This window comes from Anticarsia gemmatalis, chromosome 7 (genome assembly GCF_050436995.1).
Source record: "Anticarsia gemmatalis isolate Benzon Research Colony breed Stoneville strain chromosome 7, ilAntGemm2 primary, whole genome shotgun sequence".
NCBI classification, from domain to species: Eukaryota; Metazoa; Arthropoda; class Insecta; order Lepidoptera; family Erebidae; genus Anticarsia; species Anticarsia gemmatalis.
In genome coordinates this window covers 8,619,999-8,646,879 of record NC_134751.1, presented here as the reverse complement: position 1 = coordinate 8,646,879, position 26,881 = coordinate 8,619,999, and the positions used below count along the sequence as shown (strand labels likewise).

Below are 26,881 nucleotides of genomic sequence, written 5' to 3'. Positions count from 1 at the left end.
GCATATGTTAAACCAGTTTATCACACAAAAAGTGGTCAGTAAGTAACTGCCCGCAGTAGTAATAATTTTCTTCTAACCAACAAATCTATATAATTTTATGTTACCACTAGCTGACCCGCGCAACTTTGCTTGCGTCACCTAAGAGAATGGGTCAAAATTTTCCCCGTTTTTGTAACATTTTTCGTTGCTACTCCGCTCCTTATGACCGTAGCGTGATGTTATAGTAGCCTATAGCCTTCCTCGATAAATGGGCTATCTAACACTGAAAGAATTTTTCAAATCGGACCAGTAGTTCCTGAGATTAGCGCGTTCAAACAAACAAACAAACAATCAAACAAACAAACAAACTCTTCAGCTTTATTATATTAGTATAGATTTCTGTACTACTTCTGTTTATGTTTCCACACCAAGTACCCAATAAAATGGAATATTATTAACAAGATATTTTATTCTGTACAATGTAAATTTTATATGTGTAAGTTATCGACACGATTCGGCATCGACTAACGAAATGTTTACGCTATAAATTATTATACCATACAAACATTGGGATATATTTCATGAGCTATAAAATTAGGAGGCGAACTGGTATACCACGATACAGATTGATGAACATTCTCATACGAAATGATTCAGAGCGGGAAATATATTAGGAATATTAAGTACCTATCATATTATGTTGGAGTTAGTTATTTAGTTTAAGTTTCACTGAACAACAACTTCCCATAACATTGGAGTTACTACGTCTAAAAACCATGTCAAAACAACTGAATAAAATCTAGTCGGGTTATAATATTCTCCATACGGTAGTGTCATAAATATTTGCAGAGAACGACAATGCTAGAAAGCTTAAGTGCAATTTTTCTGCAACATTTGAAAAGGAAATCATCAATAATGCGTGGCAACAGCTTGCAGAATTGTTATCGTCCTCCATAAAAAATCTGGGGGCACGGAAGTGCCCCCGCAAGTCGAGCAAAAAAAAAGCGGCACGGCCGTAACATCCTTTTCTCGAAGCAATTCGGCCTATTTTTGACACCCCTATAATTTCGTTTTGGATAAAACAAGAAGCCTGGATTTTCAGCAATTAATCAGTCATTGTATAAACACGGTATATTTAAAATTTCAGTCAATTTGAACCAGTAGTTTAAGAATGACAACTTGTTAAAATTTTGAATTTTGTCACTCACTGATTCACTGACTCACTGACTCACCGATCATCAAAAGTCTAAGGTACTTCTAGCAGACTTAGAAGCTTAAAATTTAGAATACAAATAGGGTTTAGTGTTTTAATCATAGGAAAAATTTAATATTTTGTAATTTCAGTCCAGTTTTCTAAATACACCAACTGCAACAATAACTTTGTAATCCTATATAAATGTATAAGATTACAAGGTTACATTTGCAGATAATGAATGATTATTACTGTAGAAAATAAAATAAATAGGTTTAAATAGGTACCTACTATATGAGGCATAATGGGAGGGGGTATAGGGTGGATAAGGGTGTTTAGCCCATGAAACTGAACAACATTCCCATAGGAAAATATGTTGAATTATAAAAAAAAACGTCTTTCCATACAAATCGGACTTATGTTCGCTCTACAAAAAGAAGTGAGATGCCATCAAAAACATTCTGTAAAAACCTAAAGTCTCGCCGTAAAAAGTTGTGAGATCTATATAATACCTTTAAAACAAATAGATCGACTTGGTCATCGCAAGAAAACACAAATTCGCCATTAACATTTCAGGAGCATTAACTTCTCGTCGTGCTGTGTAGTGTGATACATACTAATAATCAAATCATGCGATGGCCAGGTCGGTCTATTTGTTTTAAAGGTATTTTTGTTTTAAATTGGCATGATAATAACATATACGTAATAACTTAAGACAGAAGGTCCTTTAAGTAGAGACTAAATAGATTAATCGACTTGGTATTATATAGATCTCATAACTTTTTACGGCGAGACTTGAGGTTTTTACAGAATGTTTTTGATGGCATAGATACTTACTGCGGAAAGAGTCCGAAGGCAAATGTCAAGAGAGACTTATTTTGCTATTATTCTACTTCCCAAGATTCTTGAAGTTATACGCTGCAGTCGATTACTATTAAATTATTATTACATTATAATATGAAAATATTACTCAATTTAATTTGCAATTACAAATAAATAAAATAAATAATAAAACACATTTCAAAATGCAAATAATTTATTGATCTATTTATTTCATCTCCAGCTTCAGTTCAAGTAACAAATTACATAAAAAATTACGAACTTTACGATTCGAGAGTAGGTGGAACAATAGCGTAAGTATAAGAACATCTGCCAAAACGGTAACGCTATTGCAGGATGTGATGTGATACAAGTTCGCTTGACGTGTTGCCTTGTGTACAATTTTAAACAATTAATGTCTTTTCAAACGATTCTGAGTTATATGAGACAAGCGGCCATCTGTTCATAGCGTAGTAAATATGTACACGCGTAGCCGCTACACTTTGACGATGAGATGTAATTGTAATAAACTTGCTTTAGCATGTAATATAATGATCTTGTCATACAACCAATATATTCTCAACGATTTGGCTCCACATTCGAACGTCAAAAGACCATGATGTATGTTTTCGTGTTGCAAATTGATACAAAAATTGCTTTTTCTACACTGTCTATCCATCGAACATAAATCTTTTTTTTTTCACACATCCGTCTATAAACTAATTACTAATCGCAACAAATATAGTATAACTTAACACATAATGAGAACAAACATCAAATACTATTAATATACTAGTCTTATGTATAAATTAAAATAATACATGAGTATTATATCTTTGGTAAAATTTTCTGAACCGCAGATGATAATGTAGGGTCTGACGTTATGGTTCCTTCCTTTCACATCTATATCATGTTATCTAATTCCTCTTAGACTCCGGTCCGACATAAGCTTGAATTATGCGTTGTGGAGCTATCTTCGGTACTAGGATCTTCCTTAGTATTCAATTGAGAAATTAAACTGACTAGAACAATGAAATCTAAATGATATTTAAAATACAGTCCTTTACTTACTTGATATAGATACATTATAATAATTGTTCAATATTATTAATTTACCAGATTTGTAAAATGAGTGGTTCCACTTCAAAGAAAACAATTTTATCAAACGGTCGTTACAAAACCTACAATTACATTAATTGGTTTATAATTTAGATTTTAAGTACAGTCCTCCAAAACTGAAACTACTTATTGTAGTGTATATTTCTGTTCTATTCATAGTGTGAGTGTACGATATGAATCTCATTAAAACTCGCCGCGGTCTCATTCCGACGACAAAGGAAGCGCGACGTTAAACTGAAAATTACGGGAACTATTATGAACCCGTCCATACACAATGCAAGAGGCAATGTACTCTTCCACTATAAGTTCTATAGTTCATGCTCGGCTCGTGTTAAAATGCACATCTATAATGTTGAATAGCCTATATTTTGCACCCGTGCCCCGGCCGTGACTCTCGCCCGAGCTGGCCTTTAACCAAGGCCTTTACCTAACCTAACCAATGCTGATATAGAAAATGTTTCATTGATTGTTGTAATAGGAGTGTATTGAGAAAACAATTTTCCGTAAGTTATTAGCCTTTATATGTGATCCCAAACACATTAGAAGGTAGTAATCGCATTTCCCCGTCTGTAATGTTCCCGTACGGTCTCCTTTTCGATAGAGTAGGTTACGATGTTGTGGTATTTTATTTAATAGAACCTTAATGTCTTTAGTAAGTGTTTTATGTTTGGAATAATCAAACTATTCGAGATACGTAATATGTACTTAAAAGTATTTATTGGTCTCTTTGGTTTTAATAACACTGAATTTGCTATATAAGTTTTAGAATGTTCTAAAGTTATTGAGGTGTTTATAAAATTGTGTATGCGTTGTAATTACTACTACCAAAAGAAAAATAATGATGTAACACAACATCGTGCGAATATTATGTGTCTGTTTATCTAAATGTAACCATCTAAAGATGTTTGTTGTGTGACTGAAACGTCTGTGTACGAGCTGCATCATTTATTATTTAGTGACAAAGACTAATTACCAAGTAGCAATGTGAAATAAATTGCAGAAACAATTTCAAACTAAAGGAACATTTATTATTGTATAAATACTTTACACACTAAACCATTAACTAGAGTATCCTATAAAAATAAATGTATTCATCACACTTGTCTAGACAATACGCCGCCGGTCATAACGTCTCACTCTCGACAAAAAAACATTGAACAAATGTTCAAAATATAAACAACGAATCACTTCTTTTTCCGATGTTGGCACGCGAACAGGACCGCATACTGTTACACCGAGCGTCGCATTACCACGCTCACTATCGCTGCCCAACAGTAACTAGTGTTCTTAACGAGGCTGTATTTTAGCAGTTTATTATTGGGTATGTTAATTCAAGCGAACAAGGGTAAGTAGCCTTGAACTTTGACGCATAATGTCTAAATATCACGCGGAACAAGAGCGGCCGTGATCAAGCCTCGTATAATTGGAAATAACGGCAACAGCAATGGCATTAATGGAAGCATTTCGTTATTGATGTATCGGCGCTTGTGCGTATATCAACGACGTCCAAATTATTTAGACAGCGATATTTCACTGTTAAATATTTGCCTATCTACACCGAAGATTCGTAAATAACTATCTGAACTATAGGAGGTTTTTGAGAGGGCACCGGCGCCGTGATGTCCCTGATGACAGCTTCCATCGCCGCCTCCCACTCCAGCCTTCGCTTATCTGTTAAAGCATTCCCACCGGGGCCGCTCAGTCGTGGCATTGTCACCTATAACAAACAATCTGCATTAGCTGAAAAGTTTAAATCACTAAAGTTTATAAGCATATACTGTACATTTTAAAATACTGATAAAATCTAGCATTTGCATTTTATTTGCGTAAACAGCGACAGAACAAAATAAAGTCAAAAATCCCGGCCCGGCAACCCTTCTGTGAAAAAATTCAAAGAGCAAGCTTAATTGCTACTAAAAGAAAATAAGTTAAGACAGCAGACTTCATTTATTACCGCTTGTAATAAATGCTTTTCTGTTTTCAGTTCTTTCTGTAGGCTATGAACTCAAAATAGCAGGAGCCCTTTACAAATGATCTTACCAAGTTTGTTAGAGTTTCGTCTTTCGTGTTCAAGATAGGCAGCTAAAATTACAACGGAGAATATTAATTTATGTTGTTCGTAATATTTTATTAGCTGAATGGTCTGCCAATTGTAAACATAAGTTTGATATCGTTTTATGATTCAATACTACTCGTGTTTCACAAAGAGTAATGTAGCGCTACAATGTTAGTAGCAGTATGTGAAGCTTGAAAGCTTTATGCGTTTTATTGGCCAAATACGAGAATTGATTGCGGGAGCTGTGAGATTCGATTTTAAATCAAGAAAGCTACGGTTGTACTACGTATGAACAGGCATAGCAATACAATTTTGCACGTACTGCATGTTTTTTGTTTATGCAATAACAATAGATCAATAGTGTCCATAATTTAATATAAACTTTTTCTCATTCTCATAACCCACATCAAAAGAAGTTTGGTGCATGATTTACAGTCATGGCTATAGGAAAACTTAGCGAACAATATCGGGATAACATAGCGACCAACTCTCGAAAGTTCAGAGAGAAGGCCGCGACGCTGACGCAATGTTATAATAGTTCCGAGTTTTATAGCCACTAGATCGGAAACTATAAAAATACACTGAGACATACATCTCATGAACTGTAAAATTCAATACCGATATTTTCGCTTCAGTTGCGTACCGAGAACTACATATATATCTTATTCAAAGCAAAACCAACAGAAAAATTTTAAACAACTCCCATATTGTTAAATTCAGCCCATAAATTACACAAGCTGACAGCTTACTTTTCAATTTTCTAAAAGCAATATCGTTTTTCCTGTTGAGTAAGCATTAGAGAATAAGGCAAGCATTACTGCACGTAAAGTGAATTTTATTGGGCACTAAAACTAAAAGGGTGTATCTTGCGACATTGAAGCGGCTTCGATGTGGTCTTATGCAAGCTAATACAAGCCGTTACCATTTAACTATTATCATGGAACGTTTACATTCCCCTTGAACACAAACTGAGTTTTCAAAGTCTTACCAAAATATACAAAAAGAAAAAAGATGTTTTAATACAGCCGATATTTGTATGTAGTGTAGGCCAGGCATATGAATGATGTTAATTGTGCCTTTCATGAGTTTCGTTCCGCATAATGATGCGGTGATAAAAAGTAATAATGTAAACTTGGTAAGCTGCTAAATAAGCTTATCGCCATTTATTGTGAGTGATCCCAAAAAGCCAGAAATGTTATATTTTTTAGATCTGGCAAAATACCTTGGGAGGTGTAACAGTAGTCCTAGGTTTTACCATAGAGTCCGAACCGGTATAGGTTTTCTGTAAATTAATTATCGACATCACATCTACTGCACAAAAGGGACATACAATTTATATTATATCAACTACATGCGATTTGCCTAAAATATAATAATGTACTAAGAATATTCTAATTTTGACTATTATTGCATGCACAAACCCGCATAACTAAATCGTTGAAATTCAGATTTATTTAAATAAAACTGGTAGTTTACATTCCAAGACAAACAAAAAAGATAGACACGACCTAAATAAACAGCGGGAAACAAAAGCGAATGACAGTAGTTAAAAGTTTTAGGAAAATTATTACGTCACACAAAACAACATCATCGTAGATTTCTCTTTTCTACAGATAACAATCGAAATAATATCTTTACTAGTATGTGTTTTCTTTTCAGCGTTTACGAATATAAACACGTGAGTACTTTTAGGCAGCTTCAAACAAGGCGTCAATCAATCACGGCGATGAGCAAGTAGAGCATGTTTATGGCATTGACGAACATCTGTCGACACAAGCCTCTGATCTCGAGACATACACAGGAAATGCATTTTAATGCAATTTGTATGCCAATTCAAACATATCACTAACACGTTTATGCTCACAGAATGAATGTCAAAAGAAGTAGAATGTAAAGAGTCACTTACCACAGTGAGTACTTTATGTAAAGCGGATACGTCGACTCCTCGGCCAGCGTCACCCAGTCTTCTGAGCGTGTCTGCTAATGGGCCGGAAAGCGCCCGCAGCTGTTGCCAAGATCTGGCATACTGCCGCCTCACCAGCTCGATAATGGTCGATGTTAGCGCCAACCCAATTAAAATGTAGAGCGTACAAAGTAACATGTACTTCGGTCTTTCTGTGAAAAGCAAAATGGAACTTTAAAATGAATTTATCAACTTCCTAACGTTCATGTTGTAACAATTGTTTCACTTACTAGGAACTATGTCACCGAAGCCGATTGTAGTCATAGTGATGAAACAAAAATAGAATCCGTCGTAGAACGTCCAGTCGTCCTCCCACATTTTGAATAAGCCCGCCCCGGCTGACAGATACACGAATAGAAAACCTACTGCTCCAAACGCATATAAAGATCTTTGTCCAGCGGGATTGGCTTCTAGACCACGACTGCAACATTCTAAAACGTATAAACAAATGAATTAATGTACGAAACCTAAGAAAAATACAATATATGGTGGACTTTGATAATTTGACAAATGATGCATGAAGAGCTGTTGCTTACTTGGCAATGCGGGCATCTGTTTGCCGATGATTGATACTACAGTTGCGAACACTCTGCCCAAGTCCGCAATGACAGTAAGGGTCAAAGGTATTCCAATAAGAGCGTACGCGATACAAAATGTCCGTCCCCAGAATGTCTCTGGAACTATGTTACCATATCCTGAAACAATGATAAGCAAATACAATTTGTTTAAATGTGTCCAGAATCTCTTCTTTGTTATTTTGAATTTAATACTTCTACAGCTAAAATACGGGAAGAAATTTTAAGATTAATATAGTAATCATTTTACAATCATTTACTAGGCGCCGTGGCACGACTTTCTCCTGTCCCAAACCATGATTATACAAGCAAGAAGCAACTTACAGTCACCAATATTCAGGAAAGCCAGTCATCAGAGTAAATGGAAAGAAAATGACAATAAGGAAAATATATTTGCACACTAAAGTTTTAACTTCAGTCACTATCTGCGCCTTCTCATTGCAGGACATAAGCTTTCGTCTGATTGCGACCCTATTTTTTGCCTTGTGAAATTTTAAACCGGAATTCTTAATGCGAAATTAAATTAAAAGTAGCTGAACAAAATTATCCTTTTTTCCATTAAACTAAGAAAAATTACTTAAAATGTCTATGTATAACTTCAATTACGTATTTTTCCTATTGTTTACAATGAGGACCTAAAAAGAGGGACCAAGAATGTCTTGAAAAGGTCGAAGTTATTTGCGTCTTTTGACTCGTGCTAACTGTTTTACGACCTTGAAACTTTGAAGATTATGGTTTTTGAACTGGCTAGTACGATGGCAAGTATACAGTATGCTTACATGGTCGTACACACCTATTGTGGTGAGCACAGTGGAAGAAAAGAACACCGCCTGTAGTATGCTCCATTTCTCTTCAGTTGGTGGAAAGTTCTTCTCTACTTCTAAGGTCAGACCGCTAGATGATGCCTCTTCTAACACCTTAGGATAATATACAGCAATGATTTAATTTAATGAGACTAACTGAAAACAACATTTTTTTGTTTTTACTATGACCATCCCACTGCTAGACAAGGATCTCCTCCTGAACTGCACCAGCTGCCACGCTGCCGTAAGTAATTACATTAAATGAGAAGATATCGTGATGAAACTCTGCACGCCTAAAAATTGTTTAATACCTGTCTTGAAGACATGCAAAGTCCCCCACTTGGCCAGCGTGGTGGACTCAAAGCCTTACACCTCCCTCGCTCGGGAGGAGACCCTTGCCCAGCAGTGGGAGCGAAATGGGTTAAAAAAACTCCCGTCTAATTAATACAATTAAACATATTATACAAACCCTTTCATACACAGCTAAGTGATCGCTTAGTAATTTTTCGACTCCGTCACTGTCCGTTCCATTGTTACTCCTTTCAGATACAAAACGAATTAAGTTCCATCTTTCTGTCAGCAGTCTCTCTCTATGATACTCTTGTTTTTCTATTTCCGCTGGGTACTCTAAAGCCCGAAATACCTGTTACCAAAAGTCAAAGATTAAAAATATTGTACCTTTTTAGGGTTAAAAAAGTATATCTTTAATTTAATACCTTTTAAACGACGGGTATTTATTACTACGTACTGTCAATACTGTACAATCGCAGCGAGGCAGAAGTATAAAGACTATATAAATGAATCATTTGAACATATATTAGTTAGTTACTTTTTACTTCATATAAGTGTAAACAAAGCCTACATTATTAACAGAATAAAGATTAGAATCTAAATTAATCAAAGAATTATATATTTCTACTCAATATATATATTTGCTTAATTATAAAAATAAAAGTAATGTATAAAGTACATCTAAAAGTTTTTGAATTCTTCTTCGTAAAGACATTCGGGTGATCTCTTGAGTTTAGTTTCTGTCGCTTCACGAAAATGTGTCGTATCACCTTTATCTCTACATTTGGGTACATACGGAGGCTGGATTTTTTGGTAAAGTATGGACTGCCAATGAATATCCTCGAACCAGGTATGACTTTTGATGTCAAAAACTCCCGATTTAAGAGACCCGTAGCGTTTGGAGGGATCCACTTCAAGGAGACGCTTCAACAAGGACTTACACGTCCGAGACATCGTACTAGGCGTTTTAAATTGTCCTGAAAGAACCTTTTCATACATTACCAATGGCTCCGAACTATGAAACGGGGGATATCCGGCATTCATTTCATATATTAGTACACCACACGCCCACCAATCTACAGAATATGTATACCCTTTTGAGAGTATGATCTCTGGAGCAAGATACTCTGGAGTACCGCACAATGTCCATGTCCGACTTTTGATAATTTTACAAAAGCCAAAATCGCCTAACTTTATATACCCCGTCTCGCTAATCATTATATTTTCAGGCTTCACATCTCTGTGAATGACACTACAATGGTGTAAATATTCCAATGCCAAAATCACTTGCGCCGCATAAAATTGTGCCAATGGTTCTGTAAACGAACCACATTTTTTGAGGAAATTAAATAGTTCACCTCCTACTTCAAACTCTAACAAAAAATATAAATAACAGTTATCTTTACAAGTATAATCCATGCTGATAACAAAAGGAAAATTAGTACTTTGGAGAATTTTCTTTTCCAAGAATAAATTCTTTATAGTTTTCTTTTTAATAACTTCTTCCTTTTCAATAGACTTCATTGCATGATAAGTATAATTTGAGGTATCACGAACTAAGAACACTGTTCCAAATGCACCAGCACCTAGAGTATGTATGATATCAAAATCATTGGGTGATCTCTCATATACTTCAGGATTCTCGATCCTTGACGAAAATTCTTGTTTCAATAAATCTAAATGTCGTTTATGTGCTATTTGTGCCTCATGAGTATATGGTGGTACTTTTTCTTCCGATGCCGATGGTCTATCGACTGTCATTTTCGTTTACATTTAACATATTGGTCATATATATTTATCGATATAAATAGATGTAAATGATTTAGATCAGTAATTGTCACCTTGCAATGTCCAAAGAGTATAAAAATCCCAGGAAATGTCTAAGCATTACGTCAAAGATAACTCCGTCAAATGTCAACCATAGCTATCCCGGTGTCAAAAAGGTTGAAAGAAATTGAAACCAAGGGAATAGGCCTACTGCGCAATATTATTCCAAAACTGTACGTATACTTGTGCAAGGTTGTGGAGCACACAAGTCGAGGATCTGACAATCGCTCATATAGGTACTGCATGGTATGCGCCATAGTTTTGTGCTCTCATTTATTGTCAAAAAAACTTTGCCAGATTAGATAACTTTTTAATAGGCTAATAATATTTGGATTTATTTCCATTGTATTTAATTTGCAAGTATGATAAACAAAACTATCGTATTAAGCAAATAAATTTATTTCAAAAATACTTGAATATCAGTCATAAATAGTAAATTAATATAAAAAATCTAACATCACTATAACGTCAACGTATCCATTCAGGTTACAGCAACCTCAGTCTTGGTGAGAAAAATCACCCTTTTATAAGAAAACGGAATGATCACAAAACAGATTTTATAATACACACTGATTTATTCATAAATTTACATAATAAGATCAATGAAAGACTAGCAGACGTTTAGGTTGCACATTTAAAACCATAATTCTATAATATAACAATACTACTAAATGATTAACCGTCAGTCGACCAATTTACTCGGATTGACTGGATAAATCTACATGAATATTAATTATACAGTTCACTTACGGCAGTTACGATCTTTTGAGATAAGCTATATTAACAGTCGTCTTAAAAATTTAACAATTATATACACGGACACGTTATTTAAAAGTCTTCAAACTCAGATTCGTAGAGGCAAGCTGATGTCTTTGCTAGCATTGGTTGAGATATTTCAGGGAAATTACTCGTGTCACCAGGAGAACTACAAGCAGGTACGAACGGTGGCTCGAGTCTTTGATGTAAAACGGCAAACCAGTTTAAACCGTTAAACCAAACATGACATTTAATATCATATGCACCACCTTTCAGACAGCCGATACGTTTTGTCGGATCTGTTTGTAGCAATCCTTTAACCAATGCTCTACACTCAACGTTCATACAATCCGGACATTTGTATTGACCATCTAACACCTTCTCGTAAAGCTTGGAAGGATCTGGAGAAATAAAAGGCGGATTGCCGGCTATCATTTCAAATATTAAAACCCCCAACGCCCACCAATCTACTGAGAAATTATAGCCTTTCGACATTATTATCTCTGGTGCTAAATACTCAGGGGTCCCACAAAGAGTCCAAGTCTTCTTTTTTATTCTTTTACAAAACCCAAAATCACATAACTTGATGTAACCAGTTGTGTCAACTAATATATTTTCTGGTTTTATGTCTCGATGAACTACTTCACAATGATGTAAATATTCTAATGCTAAAATCACTTGAGAAGCATAAAATTTAGACAATTCTTCAGAGAAACAACCATATTTCTGTATATATGTGAACATTTCTCCGCCAGCACAATAAGGCAACACAAAGTACAGGTACAGATTGTCTTTAAAAGCAACATCTAAAGTAATTGTGAACGGAAAGTTTATGCTCGCAAGAATTTTCTTTTCAAGTATTAGATGTTTCACGTGTTTCCTTTCCATGACAACTTCTTTGGAAACAACTTTCATGGCATGATAAGTGAACGTATTTCTATTTCTCACTAAAAATACTTCCCCGTAAGCTCCGTTACCGATCGCTTTGAGTCTATCAAACTGATCAGGGGTCCAGTCGAATTTCGGCGAATCTTGATATTTCTTATTAAACTCCTCTTTCAACATATCCAGATAACGAAGGTGATCTTGATGGTTCTGAGTGGAGTAAGAGGTTTTTGCCATAACCATTCACATTCAGCTGTATATCCCATAAAACAATACAAACACTAAATCACGTCAGAAATATAAATAAATATATAAAAACTGTTATTCTCAGCCATGTTTCATGTTCCCGTGACATTATCTATAATACTATAAGATAAAATGTTGTAATTTACATAATGTTTTGACACCCCTCAGCCATATAGATATTAGATCTGTATAAATATAATATCAGTCACGGCAATGTTACCACAACTCCCCTACTCGGTTACCCTAAAATTTTCAGAATTTGCAATATATTTTGAAACTAAAGAAGACAAATAAACGAAGTATTTAAAACCATGTAATTTTTTTTTGTATTGTTTATGTATTTTGATAATTAAGTAAGCCATTCAATTAGAATAACGGCCACACAATTTTTATAATTCTGCTAAACGCTTAGAATTGAATTCTTCATGATATTGATAATAAAAAATTCAGTAGATACGAGCCATATACACAATTGTTATAACGTATTATGCCATTGTTAGGTTTCCCGATTATTTGGGTAATTATTTATATATTCTGAATTAATTTGTGACAGCTTTCAAAAGGACTCTTTGCTTTTAATATGCAGCAATCCGTTTCATGTGTCATGAAATTACCATAACACCACCAGCCTGATTCTTTGCAAGATATGCGTTTTGTTTGCGATAAAATTAAGAGAACATTAACTATCATTTTATCTTGAGTCAACAAAAGAGACACCTAAATAGCATAATAAAAAAATAAGCAAGAAAACTTGTGAGGAAATAGTTCTATATATAGACCTACTTCGATTATAACTAACCTTATCTGAGAGTAATCATAGTTCTCAATTAAAAATATTACTTTGTTTCATCTGTCAACAGAAGAATTATTCTGGATCAATCTTTCCAATATTTATTATTTTAAGCAAAAATCAAGCCGCATTTCAAAATACTACCAAACTGTTCGGGACCGAAGATTACCAAACTGCAATGGCCGAGGATGCCAGACAGACCGGCTATCCTCGCGCCAAACAGGAACAGTATTCGCTGTATTTACGTAAACTACACCAAGATTTCATAGACTCCTGGAATGAGAAGTCTGAGAGTAATGCAGTACTATCCGATTTTGATAGATACAAAGTACTTGGAACTGGAGCCTTTGGAGTAGTTTATTTAGTAAAACATACGTCATCCGGTAAATATTATGCTATGAAAGCTTTAGAAAAAGAAAAAGTGGTGAAATTGAAACAAATCGAGCACAGCTACTACGAAAAAAAGATTTTGTGCGGTCTTAACTTTCCTTTTGTTGTCTATATGAAGTATTTCTTTAAAGACAATGTTTACATTTACTTTATACTGCCGTTCATAAATGGTGGTGAAATGTTTACTCACTTAAGACGGATGGGCAAGTTTGAAGAAACCGCTGCAAAGTTTTACGGAGCTCAAGTGATTCTTGCTCTAGAATACCTACATGCTTGTGAATTAGTGTATCGTGATCTCAAGCCTGAAAACATTTTGATTGATAGAACGGGTTATATAAAAATAACTGATTTCGGGTTTTGTAAGTGGATCCGTGGTAGAACCTGGACACTTTGTGGTACTCCAGAGTACTTGGCACCAGAAATTATCCTCAGTAAGGGATATGGGATGTCAGTAGATTGGTGGTCTCTTGGCATTTTGTTGTTTGAAATGAGCGCTGGCCACCCACCATTTTTTGCGTCAGATCCAATGCGAATTTATGAAAAAATTGTAGCTGGAAAATATAGATGCCCCGGTCACTTCACAACGGAATTAAAAGATTTGATTTCGCACGTTCTTCAAGTGGATATAACAAGACGATATGGTAATCTGAAAGATGGAGTACTAGATTTCAAAAATCATAAATGGTTTAAGGAAATCGATTGGGATAATATCTTGAACAGCCGCATACATCCTCCTTTTGTTCCTAAAATTAAATCGCCTGGAGATACGACCAATTTCGATCCATTTGAGGAAGAGAAGATAAAAGAAAGCCCTGTTTGTCTCTTTGAGGATGAGTTTGCTGATTTTTAATGTTATTGAGTATAGTACTGCATGTAGTGAATTGCGAAACAGTAGTAAGGATATTATTTAGTTTAAGTACAGGAGAAACAATTAACTTTTATGTTTTAGCTTATAAACACATAACTAGTACCTATGATGTCACTAATATTTTGTCTTAGTTTAGTTGCCGGTGGGTAATATAAATATTTATAAAAAAATCTTTAGATTTTTCTACAACCCAAACCTTGTTATAACCTCGCAGCTTTGAAATATATGTTGCCAAAATACATAATGTAGTCATATTGCCGCTATCCAGGTCATCAACCTCACTTTGGCATACAAAATACAATTGAAGATGCAGATACTTACTAGTCCTCCACCAGCGGTATACAGCATCAGTGCGACGAACAGTCCCACGTGTGACAACGCAGCCCTCGGCTCAAAGCTCCCCCATTTTGACTTCGGGGGTACACCCATCAGGGTCTCCGTCTCCCACGAGACATTCTTCACGTTCTTACACATTTTGTCAGCTTCTCCCAATTTTCACAAGTAACTTCACCATTTTACGTTAACTTTTGTCTTAATTAAGCCTATTAGTCATTTTGGTGAACTGCAAATGAGTTGATACGATTGTTAAACGTTTGATACAAAATACAAATATAAATAGTGCCTATTTATGCTAAAATATCAAATGGAATTAACTGATATGCCTACTAAAGTTTTTACGTGTGCGAGCTAGTGTCGCACTGCAGTATACACGCTAATATAGAATAGTGACTAAGAAGTCTTACGTCAACCCCACTCAAATATTAAAGATATTGGTAAAGCGAAGATATATGTGAGCTTAAATGTACCAGAGGCCTAATTTTTACGTAGTAAACTTAGTAACAAATTCAGAGTCACGCCAAAGTTGAGCTAGACTTGGGAATCCCTTTTAACTTTCTCCTTATTTATTAGACACATTCAAGGATAACATACATTTATCTCGAATCTTAGTGGTGTAATGCGTAATAAGTGTCATTATACGGATTTGTGGGGTGCGAACTTGTAATATGTAACTAGATTTTTCATATTATTTTAATATGGCCGTTGACCTTTTACTAAAGAGACGTTATATCGAGCTTAAGGATAACTATTCATTTGCTTTGAGTGTATTATGTGGTGTGCGGCAAAACAGGCAAACAGACGCAACATTGCATTTACAGCTAACTAAAATATTACAAAAAGTATTTGACTAATTTCCTAGATCATGTTGCAAGATACTTCAGCTAAACAATACATTACTAAGAAATAAATTAATTAGATAATGGATGCAACTTGGCGTTAACACAGCGTTCGTCGTAAAAATATAACAACAAGCAAACTACAGGATATAAAAAACTTAATTAATAAACGAGTAGCTTTCGCAATACAACAAATTGAATGAAGTTTATGACTCTACTATACCTCTACTACTACAATCGTAACACTATATAACGTAGTTGTCTACTATAGATATTATAACAAAATTCAATCCCTAAATCAACTCAAGGACAGTACAAAATTATTTCCTTTTAGGTAAGTCCAATGTATAGATTTTTATAATTTACAACTGAAAGGATTAAGGACAGAGATAGTTCTCATCCTAAATGCATATAAAACACTTTCTTCTTTGTCAGTATAAAGTGTAGTATAATATTTGGCGAAACCTTTAAAAAAACAGTACATTAGAATGTACAAAATGAAAACAATAACTATCATCATGAACATGTCCCGAGCAAAGAAACGTGACTCGTGCTCACTGAAATAACGTTAACAAATTCTATGTACAACAATGTTAGCACGTGACAATATTACAGAGGACAACATTATTTTCCACAGCTTTGCGGAAACCCGGGGCCCACCTTGAAGACAACGGTTTATTTATAGAGATTAATTAAAAGAAACGTGATAGGATAATGTGAAATTAATATAAGTACAAACAATAATGGAGTAGAATCTGTTCTGAATTTCATTGACAGACAAATCCAGAGAAGACAAATAAATATGAATCGTACGATATCGCTATTATATATTTGAGGATAAATGCACTAAAGTTTTTTCTAGCCATAACAATAATGTAATCCGTATTTTTGTATGACACGGGACCTTGAGTCAAACAAAAATTCAATAGAACATTAGATGCTTATTTCGCCATACCGCCCGCCAGAGCCGACGTTGATGGACATTAGTGTAAATAAAAAATAAATAAGTACAAATGTTTGATGAATTGAAACATATATTTATTTAGAAAACTAAATGAAGGTGTGACTCAGTGTGACCTGGCCCAAGACGCTAAAGTTATTCTTTGAAAAGGAAAATGTTGTTGAGATATATTTAAATTCTGACGCATTGAATACAGTTCTTTGAATATCTTGCGACAGTCAATATTTTGAGTCCTGTGACTAATCTCTTGAACATCAAAAAGAGATTAAGTTTGTAAGAAATGTAGGTCGAGGGACCGAAGATCTCGAAAGGGAACCCCTTCTCACATTTTTATTGCATCTTTATAGCTTAAAGAATTCAGGCTGCCTGAAAAGTTCGTGTCAAAAATGTTTCATGAATTCCAATAGTCTATGGATATGCAGCAGAATTCTATTCAAATTCAATTAAATTCCTATTAAAATAATAATTGAATCTTAAGCCTATTTTCTTTTACCCTCAATGCGGTTCAATTTTCCTTTGATATTGGTATGCATGAAATCATCCGGAAATAAATTAGTCATTAAAATTTTTCATTTCCTTATTAAGCGAAACTATGAAAATGAGGCACGTAGAGACTGTATCAAGATACGGTATTAAGAATGTAGGTTATTTCATTACTATTTGCCTCTTTCCTTAGTTCAACAATATGAACCGGTTTCTAAAACGAGATAGTGCATGCAACTAGTACTTCGAAGTAAAGCCGATCTTATATACATCTGTACCGGCACAATCACGACACAAGACACCTCAAAAGGAAACCTGGCGCGACTAAAGTTACTGAAGCAATTGGCTTTGATACATTAACCGACTTGGCAATTGTATCCAAGGAAGCGAGGCGCCGGCGAAACAAAAGCAAACCGTTGAAAAGAATTGCTTCCTGCATTCTATTGGATTTAACAAAACATTTAGATTTCAATATAATGCGATTTGGTAGGAATAACAATCAGTAGATAAACTGCGTCAGTATTCTGGTCATCATCATTATCTAATGCATTTATTTAAACAACACCTACATTTGCTAACCTCTAAATTGTTTGTATACGTCTCGTTCAAGTATTTGATGTAATCAAATCAGTTAAATAAATTTGCTACAGTTTATATTAGACTTTTATAAATGAACGTGAAATGTGCGAGGAAATAATATCTGAATTCAGGCTTATCTTTGACCTCCAAACGGCTGAAGACATTTTTCAGGGAAGCTTTGATTATACCGACTAGGCCGGTGAAACGATGTGTTAAGATGGGTAGGTTGGCACTGTAGATAATAAGATTTATTTTATTAATTACTCTGAACATTATTAATTACTCTGGATGCGTATTTTTTTAAAGTAATTTACTTAATTATTTACTAAAACACCACTATCCTGCTTCGCGTAAGAAGGTAATATTTTACTTTTCGCTTTAAAGTTCCCGAATAAAATAAGTCAACGCTGAACCCTACCACAGCATCAAGCGTGTCTCAAGGTCCATAACCCTAGAACCCCGAGATGACGCTATAAACAAGACAATAAACAAATTCATGGATTTCTATAAAGCTATCATTGTGACGTCACAGTTGCTATTTCAGAAAGATTTATAGAACCTAGGGATTACTACATGTTCAAATTAGGTCAGTGAATAAATAACGTCCATTTTCATAAGCCCTGCGAAAATAAGTTTTCAGTTGTACCAAACAAACACCGTTTGATGTGTTTGTTGTTGTTATAGCCGCTATGATAAAGTATTATTAGGTATATACATAGGTTGGTATAATAAATCGTAGGTATATGATATTATAATCCTTTTATTTAGGACTTGTTTTCCATACACGCGCAAACAATAAAATTATAGAGACAATTTAAGTAAGTAGTACACTATAATGAAGATAAATGATCGTGTATCAATATTCTGACGTCAGACACTTAATCATAAATAAAAGTTAAATGGCGTCGGAGGGGTTAATAACTTTGGATAAATAACCTGCAATGCCGCAGGGTTACATAAGTAGAACAAGTCTTTCAGTACGTCTAGGTAATGCCATGAAAATGGGCGTGTGGGGAGACTCGGTCTTAGACAGTTTCGTATTTATTTTCGACTCAGTATTTATAAATTCTACATTCAGCTTGCAACTTTAAGATAAATTATTGGTCGATTACTTAACTAATCGCTAAGTTTAACAAAATATTTCCATAAAAATTAGGAATATAAACTTACTTACATTTAAGTTTATACGAAATTTATTTCAAACGTTTATTTGTTAACTAAAACACGGTATTAATAAAATATGACGTTTAAACTCATTTACAATTCCAATAGATACACAAACACAAGTTTAGCACAAAGTTACGAAGTTGCGAACGATCGTTAGTTCGGTAGAAGGGGAGCGGCGAACATGTTCACTCGCCTGCGACTCGCGAATAACTGAAATTTTTGAACTTTCACATCTCTGAAACTACGCTACTCTGCTTTCAGCGCTTCGTATCTGAGCCCTGAAAGGTTTTAGTATAAGTACTATGGATTTATAATAAAACCGGAGTGGAAAATAATTCTACTATTTACCTACACGTATCATCCATCACCTTGAGATTGGATTAGAGATTTCTCTTTGGTAGAAGGTTGTTTATATACTGTCGTGTTTATATAAACAAATCAAACATGAACTAAAATGTACGGAAGGTTGATATGTGGGTAATGATTTTAGATTTGCATTTTTATTAAATCACGAAAATGAGGGTTTAGTAAATATATGTACAATACTGCTATTAAATAGATATACAATTTGGGTACTGCTTAGTTCTTGAAACATATAAGTTTTTTGTAACTTATTCTTATGAATGAATATTAGGCATGTTAAATACTTTTTTATTTAAGTCCTAGATACTTAATTAGTCTACGTGTTGGCACCAAACTATTACGAAACTAATTTCCTACAACACAAGGCCGTGATGGGCTCAGTTTATTAAGTGCACGCGAGCGCCTGATCGTTTGCTCTGATTTCATACGCACCTCATTTGTTTACAACGACTATACCGGCAGGCGTTACAAAAGTAGTGAGTCTGCATAATTCTGAGCCGGATGTTTACCGGAATATGGGTCCTTGCCTTGATTTTGTTGGTAGTTTGTTGCAAATTTTGTTTCATAATTTGATATGTATGACTGTTGTTATTTTGGTCGTATACTTTTACCAGAGCTATAGACAGTGGACAGATTTTGTTTTTTGTTTATTGTTAAAGAAAAAACGCAGTATTGAAACGCTTTAAAAGCAGAGTAAGAAAAAGTACAATAAATGATGACTGAAATTATATATTATATTGATAGAGCAGTGATAGCCGAGTGATAGAGCAGTGATAGCCGAGTGGTATAAGATGACACCTCCCACGCAAGTGGTCGCAGGTTCGAACCCGAGGCAACACACCAATGACTTTTCGAAGTTATGTGTGTATTAGAAATAATTATCACACGCTCCAACGGTGAAGGAAAACATCGTGAGGAAACCTTGCATGCCTAAAATTTGTTAAATACATTTATTGAGGGCATGCAAAGTCCCCAACCCGCACTTGGCCAGCGTGGTGGACTCAAGGCCTAAACCCTCCCTCATTACGGGAGGAGACCCTTGCCCAGCAGTAGGACAGTAATGGGTTAAATTTATTTATAAATTATATAATTAAAGGAAAAATTGATAAGTTTATTTTTTCATGAACTTGTAGTTCACATTGAAAAAATATTTTTGTGTTCTAAAATGGAGCAGTTACAACAAAAAAAATGTGAAAACGTAACAACAAAAGTCCACGCGGACGTATTTGCGGACGACAGCAAAATCAATCAAATATAACTAAAACAAAAGCATCAAGAACTTACATCAGAATATCGTTAGGGTATAAAGTTTTCGTGACAAAAGTATTGTTTTGAAGTCCTTCAAGACATTAGATAGAGCTGGTGTAGACCCAGCTTTACACCATAATATAAATAATGTCACTTGTTTGTTCAATATTTTAGTAGATTTTTATCAATTAGGCACTAAGGCACATAACTTTATGACTATAACCACTCAGGAAGAAAATTATAAGACAATAATAATATATTGAATTAATAAACTACTTTTTTAATTTTAGATCTAAATGTTATGTAATGTTCACAAATAAGCCAATTAAAAAGAGGTTTTGTTACTAAATGTTGAAAAGAACTGGTTGTAAGACCGAAAAAATATGTAATGAGGCCATTAATTATTAAAACTTTTAGAAAAAAAAAGTTTAATGGCAATCTACATTTTTTTGACTATAAATGGCCAGTAGTTATTGAAATAAGGTTCAGGTTCAAGGTAAAATAAAAATAGGTTGCATACATTACAATTTGATTAACAGAACCAGAATCGAAAAGAAAAAATAGAAAAGATGGCTAATGTGAGAACGAGACAATGGAAACGACCAAAGCCTACCGATAATTATATTTATAATCACAATGCTATTTGAAAAATAAAGATTTAATTCTTCGTTTCTTATCGTCCGTATATCGTGTAAAATATTGCAAAAAATATGCATGAACGATATAATTTTATTAAAGATTTCCGCCAAGCGACTGATTCTTGATTCATTTACAAGAAAATTATAATAAAATTACCCACCTATACATGCCACTTATAGAACGCTAATAGCTGCTATATTACGCAACGTTAACACTTAGCTTTGATAGGTATTGTACCTATTATTTTACCTTTACCTATCCATTTACCTTCTACCTACATATATCATAATATCACGCCATTTTCCCATAGGGATAGGTAGAGACCAATGAACACCACTTAGTACAATAGTTACAAACTTCCCTTGCCTCATTTACATTCACACATCTAGTGAAACCGGACCGCCGGTTACGAATACCTCGTACCTGACCTTTTTGATATTATGTCTATATATAAGACGTTTATCATCCAGGTAGGACGGTTGTTTTAACTCTGGAAAGCAACTTGCGATACCAGAGTTTATCTGGAGGTTTCTCAGATTCCGACGCAGTCAACGCGCAGCTTAACGCGCGCAGTTTTTTTAATTTTTTTTTAGATAGCCGCGCAAGATAGGAATAAACTTTTCCAGTGCTCAATTGTTTCGAAAAATACAAAATAAATAAACTAATTAATTACCATTATTTATTGCAGAACCTTAATACTTAATATTATTCTGTCACTTATCTGATTTTACATTTCCTCAACAAAAGCATTTTATTTTCCTTATTTAAATAAAATTTAAGCCGTTTATTCCTATCCCGCTACAAACAAGAATAATGTTTCGTATCGTTTTTACCTTAAAGAATTCTTTTAGAGATATACACCATTTGTACAGATTGTGTGATGCATAGTAATGTCGATGACTATAATGTTTTCAATTTATATTTAATGTTTATAGCGTGACTACGATATTACTGCTATAGAAATATTAGGTCCAAAGTGTGATTTCATCGTTGAACTTGTAGTTAACTAGTTAGTTAGTTCAATACTGCGAAGATAACGCCCTAGAAAGAAATACAGAGATGGTCAGAATTTGCTTGTGATCTATGGTTCTCTCTCTATCGGTAGTGGAAGGTTTCTGTATAAACAGTGTCTCTCGGAGGGATACAAACTCTGCCACAGTCATAACCACTTTGACACAACTTATCACCGACGATTCAGTAGTTCAGCTATAACGTAACAAAGAGACAGACCCGCATTCGCATTTATAAGATTAATATAACAGTGCACAAAGTCAATTTTGATAATAGAGTTTTGGTCTTCTGAAGGATATAACTACCAATTGCTCTACCGAATCTTACCTCATCCCGTTCATTAGTTCATCAGCAAAGGCGACACAAAGAGACATACTTACATTTATTTATAACTTAGTCTGGACTACGTAGTTAAGTACTTATTGCAAGCTTGTGAACATTGAAATCATAATCGCTTATATAATTGTATCACATTGTTGAATTCTTACTGCGTCTTTGCTTCAGGTATTCTTTGTTTTACAAACTCTAGTCTGATAACTGTAATAAAAAAGTAATTTAATAGTGCTATCCAGTTTTCTAAGACGAGTTAAGAGATTATCTAGTAACTACCTAATAACATGTTCTTTGCTTTTTATTGATCACCATCAACAGGCAGTACTTAAGACATCGGAGAGAATTATATTATAGTCTTTCTATTTAAAAATAATCTGCCTATTCAATAATATTTGAATTAACTCCATTGCTCCTGGGATGCATCGCATCGATAGTCACTTTCATACATTTCGATCAGAAGATTTCATGCAAAGGTAAAAGCAAAGCGATTGATTAATTACTGCAATAATTGCTTGAGACAAGATTATCTCTGCTTGATTGGTTTTATTGATTGACGTATATCCGAGGTGTCTATCGTCAATTTGATGATCGGCTTATTAGTTAAATTGCATTACTGACGCGACACCATTAGTGTCAAACAGACTATTGTAATACTACGGACTATTCTAATTTAAAACTGAAAAAGTATAGTCGTATAGTATACCAGATAGTACTTTGCCCAACCTAGGAATCGAATCCGAGACCTCATGATCAGCAGTCGGATAAACTTCTGACTGCGGTACAGAGGCAGTCAACATATTTTTTTATTAACAAACACTAGGATAATAATACTACGTATTGTATATGGGTAGAGCTGATATAATTTGGTTCGTAGCGAATTAATTGCTAGAAAAACAAATCATGTGCTGCAAAAACTGAATTAAAGTTTATAAAATATAATTAATTTATGGTCGTGCAGATGTCATACAATAGTATAAAAAAAATCAGATTAATTAACAATGCTCTATAGAAATTATAAACTACGTCATGTTTTTATATAAGACACGAGTACAGCCTTGAATATGAACATACCTTGAACTCGCAAAGCATTACAATTTACGACATTTAATCATCATTGTTCCTTCTTTCAACAATACTGAACCAATGACACTTCTTTTGAAAAAGTCTCGTACAGTCACGACCATAATCATAATAATGTAAGTACTGGGACATTTACAAGGATAATATTATTTAATACAATTTAATAATATATAGATAGATCTTTATAAGGAATACTTTTGTACATAGAATCATTCTTAAAAACTTCCTTTGTTTTATTGCGACCCTTATATTTTGTCATACAATAGTGCCGATAGCAAGCAGAGCAAGCAGCGTATGTTTACTAGGTCGTTTTAGTTTTAAGAATGAAGAGAAGAAGTTTAAGCTAGTGGATAAATAAATAAAAATTAATTACTAGAGAGTGATTAAGTTACACACAACTATTTACTACTAGTAATTAGTTTTCTTTGTGTCATTTATTGCAATTCTATGTGGGTAATACAATATTATAATATAAATAATAAAATATATGTCGTATACAATCATAAAATCATAAAGGTAGAATCGCGCACGAATATTTTCGTATCATTATTTATAAAAACGGCAAAATGCACCCCTTTATTATTTATTTTATCTTGTTTTTCTCGTATTTGTTGTGATAGCGGCAACAAAAATACAACATCGGTTAAAATTTCCACTGTCTATACATCACGATTTCATAACATACAACAATACTAAAGACAGACAGAGTAGACACAGTAAAAAGAACCTTAAAGTTTAACATAAGTGTATAAGAATATGATACCGGCTATCTAATTCACTGATTTATGTGACTAAGAAAGCTGGTATTCCAACTTCCTTCAAACATGGTACGTGTAAAGGAAAAAAGCAAAAAACAAACGTTCCGGCAGGATTATCTCATTGTTTTCATAAAGACATGGTTCGTATTTATGTTCATATCTGTACGTTCGAGTCTTTTACACAAAAATAACAATGACGTAGGTATTTAACTTGTACTAAAAGTCGGAAACAGTATTTATGGAGCAAACCTTCTGTGTCAAATGTCAAGTGCGATCATGATAGTGTGAACCAAATTAAAATAACTCGTGGACCTTGACTTATAGATAATGTGCATTTTGTACAAGGAATATTTAACGCAGCCAGTTTCATGAGTTACGAATAAATGCTTGAAAACATCTACCTAATAGAAAAAGATATAGTCAATATATAAAAATATCTGTCAAAGTATCAGTTGCTAAGATAACTGATGCTTGAAACTGGTGTGTTGAAAACGCCTGATAATCATCTCAACGTAAAACAAGACAGACGTTTATTTAACGAAAGCATTTAATTTAATATGTAGTTTTATCTTAATTTTAATCTTTTCTCACAGTATTTTTACAGTGAAGAACCGATTCAGAAGGAAAAGGTACTACGTGACGTAATGTCAATATCAACTTACGCCTTTATTTTCTTCGGACTGTTGTGTGGCCTTAACCCTGAGGGAAGACTCGTGCCCGCAGCTGTGCCGCGTTAATGTGTTGAAGTTAATTGAGTGAATGAATCATTGAGTAATCAAGTAAATGTCCGCGCGTGAAAGCAATTACCTCATATTACAGGAAGGATACATAATAATTTTTAATGCAAGTTCATGAGGAAAAGTTAACGAAGTATTTAATCTGTTTCTGTGTAATCCACAAATGGCAATTTATAAACATGATCTCTGAATGATGATACATACAATATAAAATATAGTATCCCTACTTTATAGGTATAGTTACCAGCTATGGTAATTGGTAACACTTGTATTGTAACTTATTTAAATATTTCAGAAACCAATTACGTTGGGATTTGAAAGATAAGCTTTTGATCCATTTCGTATATTCTGTGATTTTCTTTTTTATTTTTCATTCTAAGTATAACCAAGTTGCGGCATTGAAACTGGTTTATAAAATGTTAGCTTCATAAATATCAACAACAAATATTACATAAAGATTGGCCATGAACTAGCAACGAGATCTTATAAAAAGTAACAATCTCTACGAGACTGTGTTATTCATCAGAACCACCAATTAAGTAACAAAGTAGTAGTTCAAGTAAGTATGATAATTGTACATACCTACATATGTTAGAATCCAAGGTATTACCATTTTTATTTATTGGAAGAAATTGAAAGGAAAACTCACAAGCGCTATTTAATTACCTACTCTTTATATGACACAATGTTCCTTAACTACAATTACATCATTTGTCTGTTGCCGATATAGGTACCTACCTAGATAAATATTACTTACCTATGATTTGACTTTAAACACAATTACCCTATAGTTGGGCCATTACAAACGTGCGAACTATGACATAATTAAAAGAATGACAGGAATGGACAGTGTGTAAGTGCGAGCGAGAGTATCCTATAAAATGACATGACTTAGTTCGCACGTTTCAAATGGCCCAACTATAGCATTATCCATCAAAATGTCTGAATGATACGGCATACGATTTTGTCAGGTGATGAATAAATTGAACCCTACTCTATCAACAAAAACAAATGCACAAAAACGTAATTTTGTTGAAGGTTGAAAAAGTTAAGCCCTTGATATTATTATAAAAAGTACCCTTCGATTACTTATAACTTACTTTTGATAAATATATTTTTATAAAGGTAAATGACAAGCAAAAAGTCAAACTTTGAACTTTGAATTTATAATGTAACGTTAATCGTGAGCAGAATGTTTCAACTTTACTACGCTAATAAGTTAACGAATCCATACTGATACTTTAAATGCGAAAGTAACTCTGTCTGTCTGTTACTCAATCACGCCTAAACTACTGAATCAATTTGCATGAAATTTGGCATGGAGATATTTTGATACCCGAGAAAGGACATACCTTTCACCCCGGGAAAATGACGCATTCCCATAGGAAAATTCAAGTGGCGGACTAAGTCGCGGGTAAAAGCTAGTAAGATCTCTTTGAGGGAGGGCACTTGCATGTTTGATTTTTAATATTAGGTACATGTTGTCTTGTTCAAGGTTCTTAAGAAACCCTCATAAAACCCCTTTGTCCGGCCGCTACCCTTTTCCTTATGTACAAAATATGCGTAGTTTTTTTTAATAAACTTGATTATAATATGACTTCTTTTTTAAAGCATAATTATAAAAAGGGAGGTTTAAATATTGCCCTTCTATAATAAGAATGTGTCTCACTGCGTAGATCAAAATGTAAATTATTTCTTTGAAAAACCCAGATCTACTTTCAAATAAGTACTTCTAGGAGTTAATAGCCGCAAAGTTCTATGAATTCAATTATTTGTTTAATTTATGCT

The 26,881-nt window shown here is 34.0% G+C and overlaps 4 protein-coding genes across 8 annotated transcripts; 1 reads left to right on the top strand and 3 right to left on the bottom strand.

The window, feature by feature from the left end:
* Positions 1-4,115: 4,115 nt before the first annotated feature.
* Positions 4,116-19,116, bottom strand: LOC142974509 (TWiK family of potassium channels protein 7). 4 transcript variants are annotated; one of them, XM_076116917.1, is made up of 10 exons: positions 18,928-19,116; positions 14,881-15,121; positions 8,976-9,149; positions 8,497-8,620; positions 7,665-7,823; positions 7,359-7,559; positions 7,072-7,280; positions 6,388-6,447; positions 5,150-5,191; positions 4,116-4,826 (listed from the first exon to the last, which is right to left on the bottom strand). In XM_076116917.1, the coding sequence occupies exons 2-10, from the start codon at positions 15,031-15,033 to the stop codon at positions 4,662-4,664; spliced, it is 1,287 nt and encodes a 428-aa protein (XP_075973032.1). In that variant the 5' UTR covers positions 15,034-15,121; positions 18,928-19,116; the 3' UTR covers positions 4,116-4,661. The 4 variants fall into 4 exon arrangements, with proteins under 4 accessions (XP_075973032.1, XP_075973031.1, XP_075973033.1 ...); XM_076116916.1 differs by having other exon boundaries at positions 18,932-19,116; XM_076116918.1 differs by lacking the exon at positions 5,150-5,191 and having other exon boundaries at positions 18,932-19,116.
* LOC142974512 (cAMP-dependent protein kinase catalytic subunit-like) lies at positions 9,382-10,637 on the bottom strand. Its single transcript, XM_076116921.1, has 2 exons — positions 10,176-10,637; positions 9,382-10,037 (listed from the first exon to the last, which is right to left on the bottom strand). Exons 1-2 carry the CDS (start codon positions 10,556-10,558, stop codon positions 9,479-9,481), a joined length of 942 nt encoding a protein of 313 aa, XP_075973036.1. The 5' UTR covers positions 10,559-10,637; the 3' UTR covers positions 9,382-9,478.
* LOC142974513 (cAMP-dependent protein kinase catalytic subunit alpha-like) lies at positions 10,674-14,541 on the top strand. Of its 2 annotated transcripts, XM_076116923.1 has the most exons (2): positions 10,674-10,688; positions 13,525-14,541. In XM_076116923.1, exons 1-2 carry the CDS (start codon positions 10,674-10,676, stop codon positions 14,539-14,541), a joined length of 1,032 nt encoding a protein of 343 aa, XP_075973038.1. The 2 variants fall into 2 exon arrangements, with proteins under 2 accessions (XP_075973038.1, XP_075973037.1); XM_076116922.1 differs by lacking the exon at positions 10,674-10,688 and having other exon boundaries at positions 13,509-14,541.
* LOC142974510 (cAMP-dependent protein kinase catalytic subunit 1-like) lies at positions 11,047-12,728 on the bottom strand. Its single transcript, XM_076116920.1, has one exon. The coding sequence runs from the start codon at positions 12,506-12,508 to the stop codon at positions 11,453-11,455; it is 1,056 nt and encodes a 351-aa protein (XP_075973035.1). The 5' UTR covers positions 12,509-12,728; the 3' UTR covers positions 11,047-11,452.
* Positions 19,117-26,881: the final 7,765 nt, after the last annotated feature.